This window comes from Cyrtonyx montezumae, unplaced genomic scaffold, assembly GCF_038088225.1.
Source record: "Cyrtonyx montezumae isolate F1298 unplaced genomic scaffold, pur_monq_1.0 scaffold_8, whole genome shotgun sequence".
Lineage (NCBI taxonomy): Eukaryota > Metazoa > Chordata > Aves > Galliformes > Odontophoridae > Cyrtonyx > Cyrtonyx montezumae.
The window spans coordinates 45,768,039-45,780,162 of NW_027072089.1; the positions used below are offsets into that span (position 1 = coordinate 45,768,039).

Sequence of the window (12,124 nt, forward strand, 5' to 3'; positions counted from 1 at the left end):
CTGTTTTTAACAGGATGTATTTTTTTTTCCAGGAACCTCAGGCATTGTATGCTGAAATGAAAACTGTTCCAATCTCAAAACTTGACAGAACAGTATCTGAGAAAGCAGTTAAAAAATACATAGAGGATGAAATGGCGAGGTAGGCTTCAACTGTGATGACTTACCTGTGCAGTTTCTACTAAGAGTTTTAGTATTTTTTCAAGCATCGCAGAAATATAGTTATGTTTATTCCAAGTGAAAGAACAGTTTTGAACTGCTTTTTTTTTTTTTTCCCAAGAAAGAGCTTCAAATATATTCTGTTCTTTCTGTCTTTCACTAGACTTCCAGACAAATTGTCAGTAACTTGGCCCGAAGGAGATGAGTTACTGCCAAATGAAACAAGATTGGCTGGTACACCAATTGGTATAGTCTTTTTTTCTTTTTGAATACTAAAAATGTCAGTTTAAGATGATGCTATTAATCTCTGTTACAAGCTTACAAAAAACTTCTGTCATTTATAAGGAGCATGCTTTAAAAATCCTTCATTTGTTCCTTTTAAACATAGGGGCATTAAGAATAGAAATTCTGAACAAAAAAGGAGAAGCAATGCAAAAGCTTCCAGGTACAAGCCATGGAGGTTCAAAGAAACTTCTTGTTGAACTCAAGGTTATTTTACATTGTAAGTACTTGAGTGTATTTTAATTTGTCTTTACTGTTTAAAAGTGTGTAAAGTATATTTGCTTGTGTATATACATATAGTACGTGAGAGTTTGGTAGCAGTATACAGCTTTTAATTTGAAGGACAGTATCCCATCAGAGATTCACGTTGCAGTCCAAAGCCAGGTTTCACAAAATGACCATTGCCTCAAAGGCAGATACTTAATGTCTGAGTGTTACATAGAAGTAGAGACCAGGCTTGTTTAGTACCTTAAGATGTTAACTTGAAAGTCACTTGCAAATTTTAAATATGAGAAACTTAGAGTTGCTTCCTCTTTCAGAGCAAATCAGAATGTAGCATCCCTGCCTTAAAAGCTCAGGTCTTCTCACTAGCTCTCTTTCAAGAACCCATCATTTTTGTTGTCATCCTTTGTATCACTTTGTATCAGTATGCACAGAATATTATACTTCTTCACAGTAGAAGTGAAGAAATTTACCCTGTACGTATATAGATCCCCTTGGATTATGGATCTACAGTGGGACAGTACAAGAAGAAAGGTGAGCATCTTCAAAGTGTGCATCTTGCATAATGCATAGACACTTTGTTTAGCTTGGTGGCAGCTGACAGTGCAATAGGAAAACTGCACTGAGTTCTTTTTTTTTCCATTGTTAATGTCTGCCACAGTTGAAAATATATACATATATTGTTATGTATTTTAAATATATATATATATATAAACCCCAAAATTATCTCTTACTGCAAATAAACAAATTCAAAAATCAGAACATTTTCTAATAATACTAATACTTCCATAATTACATGTTCAAAGAAAGACAACTAAGAAAGCAGGTAGCTGTTGCTTTATGTATGCAAACGGGTACAAGAGCAGGGTGTAAAATAATTATTTGTGCTTACCTATAGTTATTTGTACTTACCCACAGAACAAAGTGTACCTCTTGGCTACATTCCTTTTTATTCTGTACAGTCTTGTAGTTGCCTTCTATGTTTATTCTAAATTATATTTTAAAAGGAAATACATTGTTGTTGCTTCTTGGTAAGTTTTTAACGATGTTATTCCTGTGTATCTCTGACGTTGTAGCACCAGTTGTTACAGTTTGCATCAAAGTTTCATTATTTTTACTCTTGACTATGCCTTCATGCTGCAGATGAGTCTATTTGGAAGATAAAATAGTTTGGAGCAAAAAATGAAAGGTTTTTTTTTTCCTTAAATCTACTTGCAGTCAACATATTATTAGTATTTCTTCCATTTGAGGTACTTTATCACTTGTTAAGTTGATCAATTGATAGTATGGATGGATTCCACAGCCTACATGTACCCAGACTTTACAGGGAGCATATAACTGAAGAGCTAACACAATGCAAGTTTACAAACCTGTTACTTCCATTTAATGTGTCTGAGGTTTTGAATTAAAATGGGATTAAATGTGGAATTAGAGTTTGTTTTTTTTTCTGTTAAAGTGTGATTGATGTGATTAATTGTGAAGCTGAATTTATATTTCTTAGATTTAATAGTGACATGTTTTTACATAAAGGAGAATTATGTGTAATCTGTAAATACATGTAGCTAATTGTTTATTTTTCAGCATCTACTGGGAATAAAGAAATAATTTCTCATATAAGTCAGCATGGAGGCAAATGGCCATACTGGTTTAAAAAAATGGGTGAGTTAATAGTTACAATATTTTCAGCTTATGTATAATTATCCTTTTTTTTTCTTTATAAATTTATTTTTATTTTCCTTTAGAGAACCTTCAGAAACTTGGAAACTACACTTTGAAGCTTCAGGTAGTCTTAAACGAAAGTAATGCAGACACTTACGCAGGAAGGCCTCTGCCATCTAAAACATTTAAATTTTCTATTGTAGGTAAGAATTCCAGCCATGCCAGTTTTCTTTTACTTTTTGTGTTTGGTTCGTTATGTATCCAAGTTTATTTATGTTTTGGTTGAGAGAGGTTATTGCTTTAACATTTAACCTCTGTCTAGGAATAAAAATAAATCATAAAGCAGTATGCTACCTGTAAATAACATTTCATAGGATTTAAAACAAGTATATGTACTTAGATTGTTTTAATTCATCTTAAATAGAATCTTCAGTTATTTTCTTGCTAAATTAAATTTAAGGTGTGTAAAGTACTTGTATATTATACATCTCGTTTTATCCTATCATGAAGGTCTGTTCTGTTTTATATATGCATATAGGCTTGTGTGTGTGCATATGTACTGTGTGCTTGAATACAGTAGTCAAAACATCAGTGATCAACATACGTGACAAAGACAGATCTTCCCTTGGCTTGGCTCTCCAATTTGAGATGAAATGTTTCTTGAACTATTTTGCCATGCTGCTGTATTGTTTCCTTTTTCTGAGGTGAATTTAAACTTAGGAAAGAGTAAGGAGGGAGAGAGTCACCAGTATTCCTGTGAGGGGCAGATGAACAGAACTGATGAGCAAGGGGACTGGAGTGGAATAATGCAAAGTGAATCACACAGTCAATAAAATGGAGTTTAAGCAGGCTGACTTCTCTCATTTGTATGTTAGCTGCTGTGGGACATTGTAGTAGAAAGATCCCCGAATCACTTTCTGGGAAATGAGCATCCTGAAGTGAGAAAAAAAAAGGAAAAAAACTTCCTCTAAACGAAAATAGAACTTTCTTATCTCTGTTTATCAAAACAAAAAGCAGATCTTAAAAGTTAAAATACAGAACTACGTTCTGTATTTTGAAATATGTTATTCAATAGTATTGTGGCCTCTCGCAGCATGGCAGTCTGCAGTTAATGGTATCTTCAGTCATAATAAAAAATTAAATTCACAAATCTCATTGTAAACAAATGTGAACTCTAAAAATCTAATTTAAGTTGGTACTTTTAATATAAGGGTTATGAAAAGCAACTATTGCTATCTGAATTTAGTTTTTTAACTTATCATTAAGATGACTTGGCCTTTTTTCATATCTTCAGTCTTGAAAAGTGAATATTTCAAGTCATTATTTTTGGTCATGTTTTTTATTGTCTCAGAGGTGACCATAAGTCCTCAAAATATGTATTTGAAAAATTGTTATGCAACTTTATGTATATGGAGCTTCTAAAAATTCAGACCAGAAGAATTAAAATGTGAGTGGAAATCAGCAGCTCTTTGAAAGTATTTTATTTAACAGTAGGGTGTTTGTCAGTGTTGACGTTTCTTCCTGGTAAACTTAAAAGCAAAAAGTAGTCAGAAATACTTTTTAAAACTGAACTTTCAAAGTCAATCTGCAGGTTTGATTTTCTTAATTTAGCACATGTTCTTTTGGTAATTAAACACATTGACAATACGGAAGTTCTTATATGTTTGGGGGTTTTTTTGACAAAGCATTTTACGGTTTTATCATATAGTTCTAAATTTTATTAAAATTCTTAGTATTGAAAGGTTGCAGCCTCTTTGTTGTTGTTACCATTCAAGTAGCTTTGGCTCATACAAGGTAACAAATTTCCCCTTCCCTTGTGATTTTTCTCATATCTGGTGCAAAAAAATTTGCTGATAAATGGATCTGTAGGTAGTACAGAATGAACGTACATAATTACTTCTGAAAATGTATTATTATTTTCTCTTAGAGGGGAAAGCAGAGAAATTTTCAGTGGGTCTTTTGGAGCTTCCTTTTCGAGTTGGAGTACCTTTTAATATTCCTTTGGAACTGCAGGATGAGTTTGGTCATGCAACACAGTTGACAAATGCCATTAAACCAGTTCTTGAAGCTAGGTAATTCAACTGTCTCATCATCATTTCTTGGTGGCTTGGGTTTTTCTTGTTTGTTTGGGTTTGGAATTTCTTTTAGGAGTGGGGAATGTTTTGTTTTTGTTGTACTTCTTGTAACATTAATACAGTAATTCTTTGTGTCTTGTCTGAGTGATGTATGCTTTTAACATAAGTTGATAGTTATTTTTGTCATTTCCATAGAAGATCTGAAAGTATCTTGTATGTATGTTAGTGGTATGTATGTTAGTGGAGAATCTTTTTGAAGAATTAAAACACTCTATTCATTTTTAATTTAGTTCTGTTTTTTTTCTGTGTTTTTTGTTGTTGTTTCCTTTTTTAGTGGATTGACTTTGCAGTATGAAGAAATAACTGCAGGAGCAAATTGCATCATTAAGGGTGTCACTGCTAAAGGCTGTGTAAATAGTTGCCAGGGCAAGGTATGCTTATGAATTCAAACTTGAGCTATTAGTTTTAAGAAACAAGTGGCAACTGCTCTTTCTTGGGATGTTTTCTCATGATTTCTTATGGCTTTACCCACAGCTTCACTCTTTTAGCTGATGTCACTGCCTAAGGGGTGGGCAATTGTGGTGCATTTGTTGTAGAGTGTACTCAGAATACTAATTCAGCTGTCTTAGTTCAAATTTATGCTAAAATGTTTTAAACTCATGTGAGGCATCAACCTAGGTCTCTTTGCTTCTCTTCCATGGCAAGCCAAAAAGTTGCCCAATTACTTTCACTTAAGCCGTGAGCTGTTAATGTTACATATTTGTTACTAGACATAGTAATGATGTAGGTCAGGTTTATGAAACTAAAACTGTACAGCAACAATATTTCTGAACTTGCAAGCATGATGTTTCATGAATTGCATCTACATGTTCATATTTTATAAATTTGAGAACATATTTTATTTGCAGTGAAACTAGTTTTAAATGAGTGTTTTCGCGATTAGTGTGCTTCATTTTTTGCCTTTCTTATGAATATCAGTTTTAGAGGTGGAAATCTGCAGCAGCAGTTTTATTTCTAATGGTTTTATTCAAGGATGAAGTAGATATTAAATCTGGTGCCTTTCTACTGGCAATCTGCTAAGGAATAGTAGAATCGTAGAATCATAGAATGGCCTGGGTTGAAAAGGACCTCAAAGATCATCTAGTTTCAACCCTCCTGTTGTGGGCAGAGTCACCAACCACCAGACCAGGCAGCCCAGAGCCACATCAGCCTTGCCTTAAATGCCTCCAGGGATGGGGCATCCACAACCTTTCTGGGCAACCTGTTCCTGTGAACAGTGAACACAGAACTTGCAGACATTTTCTTTAAATCTGTTTTTTTTTTTATCTTCAGTAAAACAAGCATCAGGACAGAAAACCAAAATTTATTATAGCTGCTGCCAGTGGTTTCATAACCTTGTAGTTTGCCTTGCAAATCCTGGATTTGATGTCTTTGGGAGTAACACAAATAACAATACAAAAACACAATAACACAACAAAAACAGATTTTAGTGCATTGGAAAAATCTTGATTTATGTAGCATTGCAAAAAAATTTGGTTAGACCTCTGAAATTCACATGTGCGGATTAACTTGACTTTATGAAATAATTTGTGATCTGATTTTGTTTATGATTAATATTAAAACTATTCTTTTTGTTAGAACTTTAATCTGAAGCTTACTCTTCCTGGATTGAAAGAAGACACACAAATTTTTAAGATAAGATTGCAGCCTGGTAAGAATCCATTACAGATTTGGTGAATTTCTGTTGAACTTTGTTCTGATACTATTAGTAAAAGGTGTCTGCTCATAAGGAGTTAAACATTTAATAAGGTATTCAGTGGAAATATTCTGACTCATTCAAGTGATGGCTGAAACAAAATAAAGCTATCAGGGCATGTTAATATTGGCAGGAATAACTCACAGCCAAGTCTTGTGAGATGCTCTGGTAGCTGGAATTTACCTGCTTGAGATCAATTTATTTGATATATATATATATTTTATAATCTAGTCCCACTGAAAAGATAAAAAGATCACCTTATTCATTAAATCTTCATCATCAATCCCATGAACTTGTGCTAACCTGCACTGACCTGATCTCACTGTGGAAGATGGGAATTAGTAAGTTCTCATACAGCTTCTTACCCCATCAAAGCAAGGGTGTGCTTTTGCAGTTGGGATTTAGTTTGAGATCTTTAGTGTTACACATTGACTTTATTGTAACACAGGAGAGGAATAGAGAAGTCCATAGGTCCATCACCGGTACCAGATTTAATGTTTTGTGGATGTCTTCGATACTGAGGGTTTCCTTACATGATTACAGTTATCCCTTTTGGCCTGTTTTTGTGGCTGTTGATTTTTGTTGTTGTTGTTACTTTTTGCTTTTTAGCTCAGGAGGTAAGGTAGTTCGAGGGTTCATTTTTAGCCACTCTAATTAGCAATCTTTACCCTTTCTGATCTCATTTTGTAGAGAATCTGTATTTCAAGCTGTATTAGACCAACAAGGCACAATTTATTCTATTATTCATTATCGTTTGGGCAGATAAGGCTTCATGTAGAAGCAGTCACTTGGAGCAAACTGGATTGTACTGCTGTGTATTGCTTTACTGTTTACCTTAGGTTTGAGGCACCTTCATTCCTTATTAGAAACTTCTGCTTTTGTCAGTCAGTCTGGACATACTTAAGTTCCTATTTTTCACTTTAAATTTAGCTTGACTTTTTAAAATCTGTTTTGTAAGGAAGAAGTGAATAGAACCTATATCAGTCTTCCCTGCTCTTCAGTCAGTGAGTTTGAAATGAAAGTTTTAATGAGAGATGCATACAGCTTGTTCCTGAAAAATGACCTTTTCTAGTTCTTTCAAAATATTTTATAATAGAGATCTATGACCTCTTTATCTTATTTTAAAATGTATATGACTAATTATATGTTCATGGGATAGATTTGTTTGAAGAGCTTCACTTTGCTATTGAAATAATACCATAAAAATCTGCAGTGCATTTCTGTGCATGGAAGGTGTAGCTCTGATGGCTTTGATAATGAAAATACTGCATGTTATGATTGTTTAGGTAGCTCAACTTGCATATCTTTGTTTTTTAAGTGTCAGTAAAAAGCTTCAAGTTTTTTTTATGAATATAATCTGGTATAGTATGTAGACAGTACTGCATCATCTGTTTACACCTTGTGTATGTTGAAGCTCATGTTCTACTGAAGAGTGGCAAGTGATGTGTATTAATGGACAGACAGTGTCAAGAAACTTCTTGGTTTAAACCAATATACCTGAGTTAGGCTTAAGTGTTTTTTACCATAGATATCTTGATATCATGGCTTTAAAATGCTTTTCAAGATAGCAAAAAACTGAGTCTAGTGGGTCATCTAAAATATAACCACTGTTGTACATTTGTTCTTTTTACAGGCCCACCACATCAGTTGAAAGTAAAACCAGATTCCGAAATTCTTAAGATTGAAAATGGTACAGCTTTCCCCTTTCAGGTCGAAGTAGTGGATGTTTCAGGCAATATAACAGCACAGCCAAAGCTGATAGTTCATTGCAAGGTAAACTTCATTTTATACTATTTCATAAGAATTTGATATCTTTAAAAGGACTAAGAAAGTAGTCTATTTTGACATGCGGGCAGAATTAACATTTTGAATAGTGCTTTTGAAATTTCTGTAGCTTTGTATCCTCATCCTTGACTTGCTTGCATCACCCATTATGATTCATGCAGTAAGTTTCAAACTTGTAGAAACCTGGACTTAAAAATGGAAGAGAAAAATGGTGTGATGATATAAAACTATGATTTTAAGATGTTTTAGGTCATGTTTTCCACATACAGTGCTCAAATATGTTTTGGATTAAAAAAAAATAAACTTCAGACAACTTACTTTTAATTTGCTTAAATATGAAAATGCAAGTCCGCTGCCTAAAGAATAATGATAGCATAATAATTGTAGATGTTTAAACTAGTAAGGAAAAGAATGTGTTACTGTGGCTTTTAGAAATCTGTGTGTTTTGCACTTTTGAACAGAGGAGTTTTTATTGTTTGTTCGATTTTTTTAACTCAAGAAAGTAACTTTTTTAATTACAGTCTTCCAGCATGGACAGATAAACAATAAGAATGGTTTTCCCAGAGTAAAACAATCTGATTTCCATTTCTCCTTTATAAGCATATGTTCTGTTCTTCTAGAGTGGGTCTGCAGTAGCCTGGTGACAGATTAAACGGACTTTTAAGTGTCAAATTTAACACTTGGGTGGCTTTGTTTTTTTCTTTTTAGAAAACTTTTCAACTTTATCAACTTAATGGAAATTATTGCCTGAATGGATAAGGAGGCTAGTGTGTATGTGTTAAGTATAAAGAAGTGATATAGACAGTAAATTTTTCTTTTATAACTTATTCCTTTCTCTCACACATCTCTTGTCACCTGGAAAAAAAGCACTTTCTCTTTTTTCATTACTTTTTCTGATTTTATGAAATCTAAAAAAAAAAAAAAAATCTCTAATCATATATACCTCTGGAGCTGCACAAATAATTGTTTCTGGAATAATCCTTGTAGTTCTGCAAGACTGAAGTTTAATTGTATGTTTCAAATAGTTCTCAGGTGCTTCAAACCTGCCAGTGTATTCTGTGGACTGCAGTAATGCAGGAACAAACATTTTAACTGGTCCAGTCATACACGTACAGAATATAAAGAAAGACCAGATGCTCAAAGCAAGAATTGAAATACCTGTAAGTATTGATTGGAATGTTTGGATGACCAAAAGTTTGTAAACTATTTACTGTATTGTCTTGCTATTAAACCAAATTTTTATAAACCAGTTTAGCCCATAAAAGTCACCATTTTAATTCCATTAGCCTGAGAATCACATCTATCGTTTCTCATCTCTAGGAAGCCATAGAAAGGTGAAGAAATCCCATTTTTAATTCACCTCTCACACACATTGTACTTCAGAACTAAGTATTATTTCTGGGAATTTACATCCCTTTTTACTTGCTGGTTCCTTCTTTGAAATTAGCTTTGTTGCATGAACATTTAGAGCCAGAACAGGCATGATAAAATATTCCCCAAACCTTAGAGAAGAACAATATCGAGAATATATTTTTTTTCTAAAGGTTAGACATGAATATTTCAGTCTTAAAGTTTGTTGGTTGTTTGGTTTTTTTTAATGTTTTTGAACATCCCAGCTCACTTGTAATCAGGAGAGCCATGCGGGTGAAGTAAATAAGACTTTCAGTATTTTACCTTGAAAATGGTGTAACCAAATAATAATGTGGCAGTCCAATGTACGTGGCACCTTATTTTGGATTAGTTTTAAAAAATACATATTTTGTAAATTGTTCTAGAAATACTGAATTACATACAAAGTATTTTCTAAGTAGCATCAGTTCCAGTTTTGATTAAATGTTTGCAAGCATTCTGACATATCCTTTTTTATTTGCTTTTGACAAGTTAAGCTAATTTTATATTTGGACAACCATTTGCACTTTATAATCTAGAGTAGTGCCATAGACTTATTATTGAGCAATATTTATTAAGTTATATGTATTTGATATCTTCATAATGTCTGTCTTTTTCCCTTACATCCCATTTTTAGAGCTGTAAAGATGTGCCACCAGTGGAAAAGATGATTAAACTTCTTCCAAGCAGTCATGTTGCAAGACTGCAGGTCTTGAGTATGAATGGACAAAAAGCTATTCAAATTAAACATCAGGATGAAATCAAGTGGGTTGCTGGCGATATCATGCACAACCTTATATTTCAGATGTATGATGAAGGAGAAAGAGAGATACACATAACTCCAGCTGTGGCTGAAAAAATTAAGGCAAGTATTTTTGAAGAAATAGTATATAATGGGTTATATTATATATATATATAATAAACTATACAGTGTTTTTCTAAAATCCATTGACATCAGACTATCATTCCAAATAATGTTCCTCAAGAGTGTATTATTAGGAACTTTAATATCTGCTTAATAAATTCCAGAAAATACCATTTTATTAATATTGTGTTGTTAACAAGATGAAGACATTTAATAAAGCCCAAAATAATGCTGCAGGATAGCATTATGAAAAAAAAAAGTGATTTCCAACTCTCCCTTAAACACAGTAATAAAATTCTAACATTCAGATATGAGGCTTTTCCATCTTTAGGAGTGTTGAATAGGCATGTCTCTTCAAAAACATTTTGTTTCTGTCTCTGTATATACATAGAGCCTAACATAAAGATAGAGCTCTACCGTATATCTGACTTTTTGGTAAGGTTTTTCTGAGTCAGATCTTTCTTAACTCAAAAAGGTGCAGTGAAAGAGGCTTATTTTATATTAAGAATAATTCGTGTATTTGAGCAGAGAGCATAGCTTACTGTTGGAAAAAGCTCTGGCTTACCTTTTGAAAGCTATTACCCATATTTTATTTCAGCACGTTTAGAATGACTTCAGATGTAATGTTTTGGTAGTGATTAATAATTTAATTTCTGATTAATTTAAACAACTTTAATTTTAGGTTAACTGGACACCCAGAATTAACAGAGAACAGTTGATGCAGGGATTATTACCTGATGTGAAAGTACCAACTTCAGTGAAAGACGTACGCTACTGTCTAATAAGTTATCTTGATGACCATGTGTCTTTGGAGAGTGCATTTACAGTCAGGTTTGTATGTTTGAAATAAATTTTGTGAATTATTACATCAGGAAAGGATTATAGATCTATTCTATTGCATATAAAAATCATCCTCTGAAAGCTGAATTAATGAAATCAGATAATGGAAGTGTTAAAGCGTAGATGTTTACAGATGAGAATAGTAACTGTGTGAAAAATTCTATTGCAATCTGTTTCTGTCTAGTTCTGTAATCACTTTTTGAAGTATATGTATTTATACTGAAGGTGATTATTCGTGTCTTTGAAAACTTTCAAGTGTTAGCTTATAGAATTTTAACTTTTATTTTAGAGTCATGTCACTGTTAGCTAAAGCAAAATATCACTGTAGAGTATGTTGCTACCATTGCTGTTTTGTAGCTACAGATTTAACTAGTCTAATATTGGATACCTGTTTCTGGTATCTTGATCAAAAGTGAGGAACTGTAAGTTGAACTTTAAAATTGCCTGCTTACCAATAATTGAGTCTCAGCAACTAGCTTCGCTTACTTTATAAAGTTGTTGAGATGGATCTGATTCTTTAAGAATTTGGAGCTACTATTTTGATGCTTCACTGTTAGAGACAGAAGAAGTTTCACTGAAGTAGTATTTTCTGTTTTCTTATATGACAAGCAGAAAAACAGTCTGAATTGACACTTTTCTTGGTATGAAGTATAATAATGCATTGCTTAATTTTCTTACGTGGTTTTGCTTGTTGTGGGAAAGCAGTCTCAGATTAGAGAACTCTTCTTTAGGGCTTATTCTGTTGCAGTTGTCATAAAAAATTAACTGGGTATCATTCTAGAATAACTTTTAAATTTCTCAGTTTTTGTAAAAAAAAAAAACCAAAAAAAAAACATTGTGTTGAATAAGCTAATTTCACATAATTTAGTTGTTGGATGAAGCTAGTTCTGAGGGAGCCAGCTCATAACTTCTGTTAAACTTCATCAAATAAATTAACATAAAGGCTAAGACAGTTTAAAAAGCACCCCAAAAGGTATTTTGAAGAGACTATTTTATAATGTGGTCTGTCTTTATTTTGCTTTGATGAAAAACTGTGGCTAAAAATTTAAAACTGTTAAGTTGTAGTCTAATCCTTAGAAATTATACAAGTATTTT

At 32.9% G+C, this 12,124-nt stretch overlaps 1 protein-coding gene across 2 annotated transcripts in view; it reads left to right on the forward strand.

The window, feature by feature from the left end:
• Nucleotides 1-12,124, forward strand: part of SMCHD1 (structural maintenance of chromosomes flexible hinge domain containing 1) — a 74,066-nt gene that overhangs the window by 27,845 nt on the left and 34,097 nt on the right. For both annotated transcript variants that reach the window (XM_065753178.1, XM_065753179.1), the window contains exons 15-26: nucleotides 33-139; nucleotides 320-402; nucleotides 545-658; nucleotides 2,242-2,319; nucleotides 2,403-2,522; nucleotides 4,247-4,391; nucleotides 4,729-4,825; nucleotides 6,033-6,105; nucleotides 7,784-7,923; nucleotides 8,961-9,095; nucleotides 9,962-10,189; nucleotides 10,872-11,020. In XM_065753178.1, the coding sequence (XP_065609250.1) occupies nucleotides 33-139; nucleotides 320-402; nucleotides 545-658; nucleotides 2,242-2,319; nucleotides 2,403-2,522; nucleotides 4,247-4,391; nucleotides 4,729-4,825; nucleotides 6,033-6,105; nucleotides 7,784-7,923; nucleotides 8,961-9,095; nucleotides 9,962-10,189; nucleotides 10,872-11,020 (1,469 nt within the window). The remainder of the gene's footprint in view (nucleotides 1-32; nucleotides 140-319; nucleotides 403-544; nucleotides 659-2,241; nucleotides 2,320-2,402; nucleotides 2,523-4,246; nucleotides 4,392-4,728; nucleotides 4,826-6,032; nucleotides 6,106-7,783; nucleotides 7,924-8,960; nucleotides 9,096-9,961; nucleotides 10,190-10,871; nucleotides 11,021-12,124) is intronic.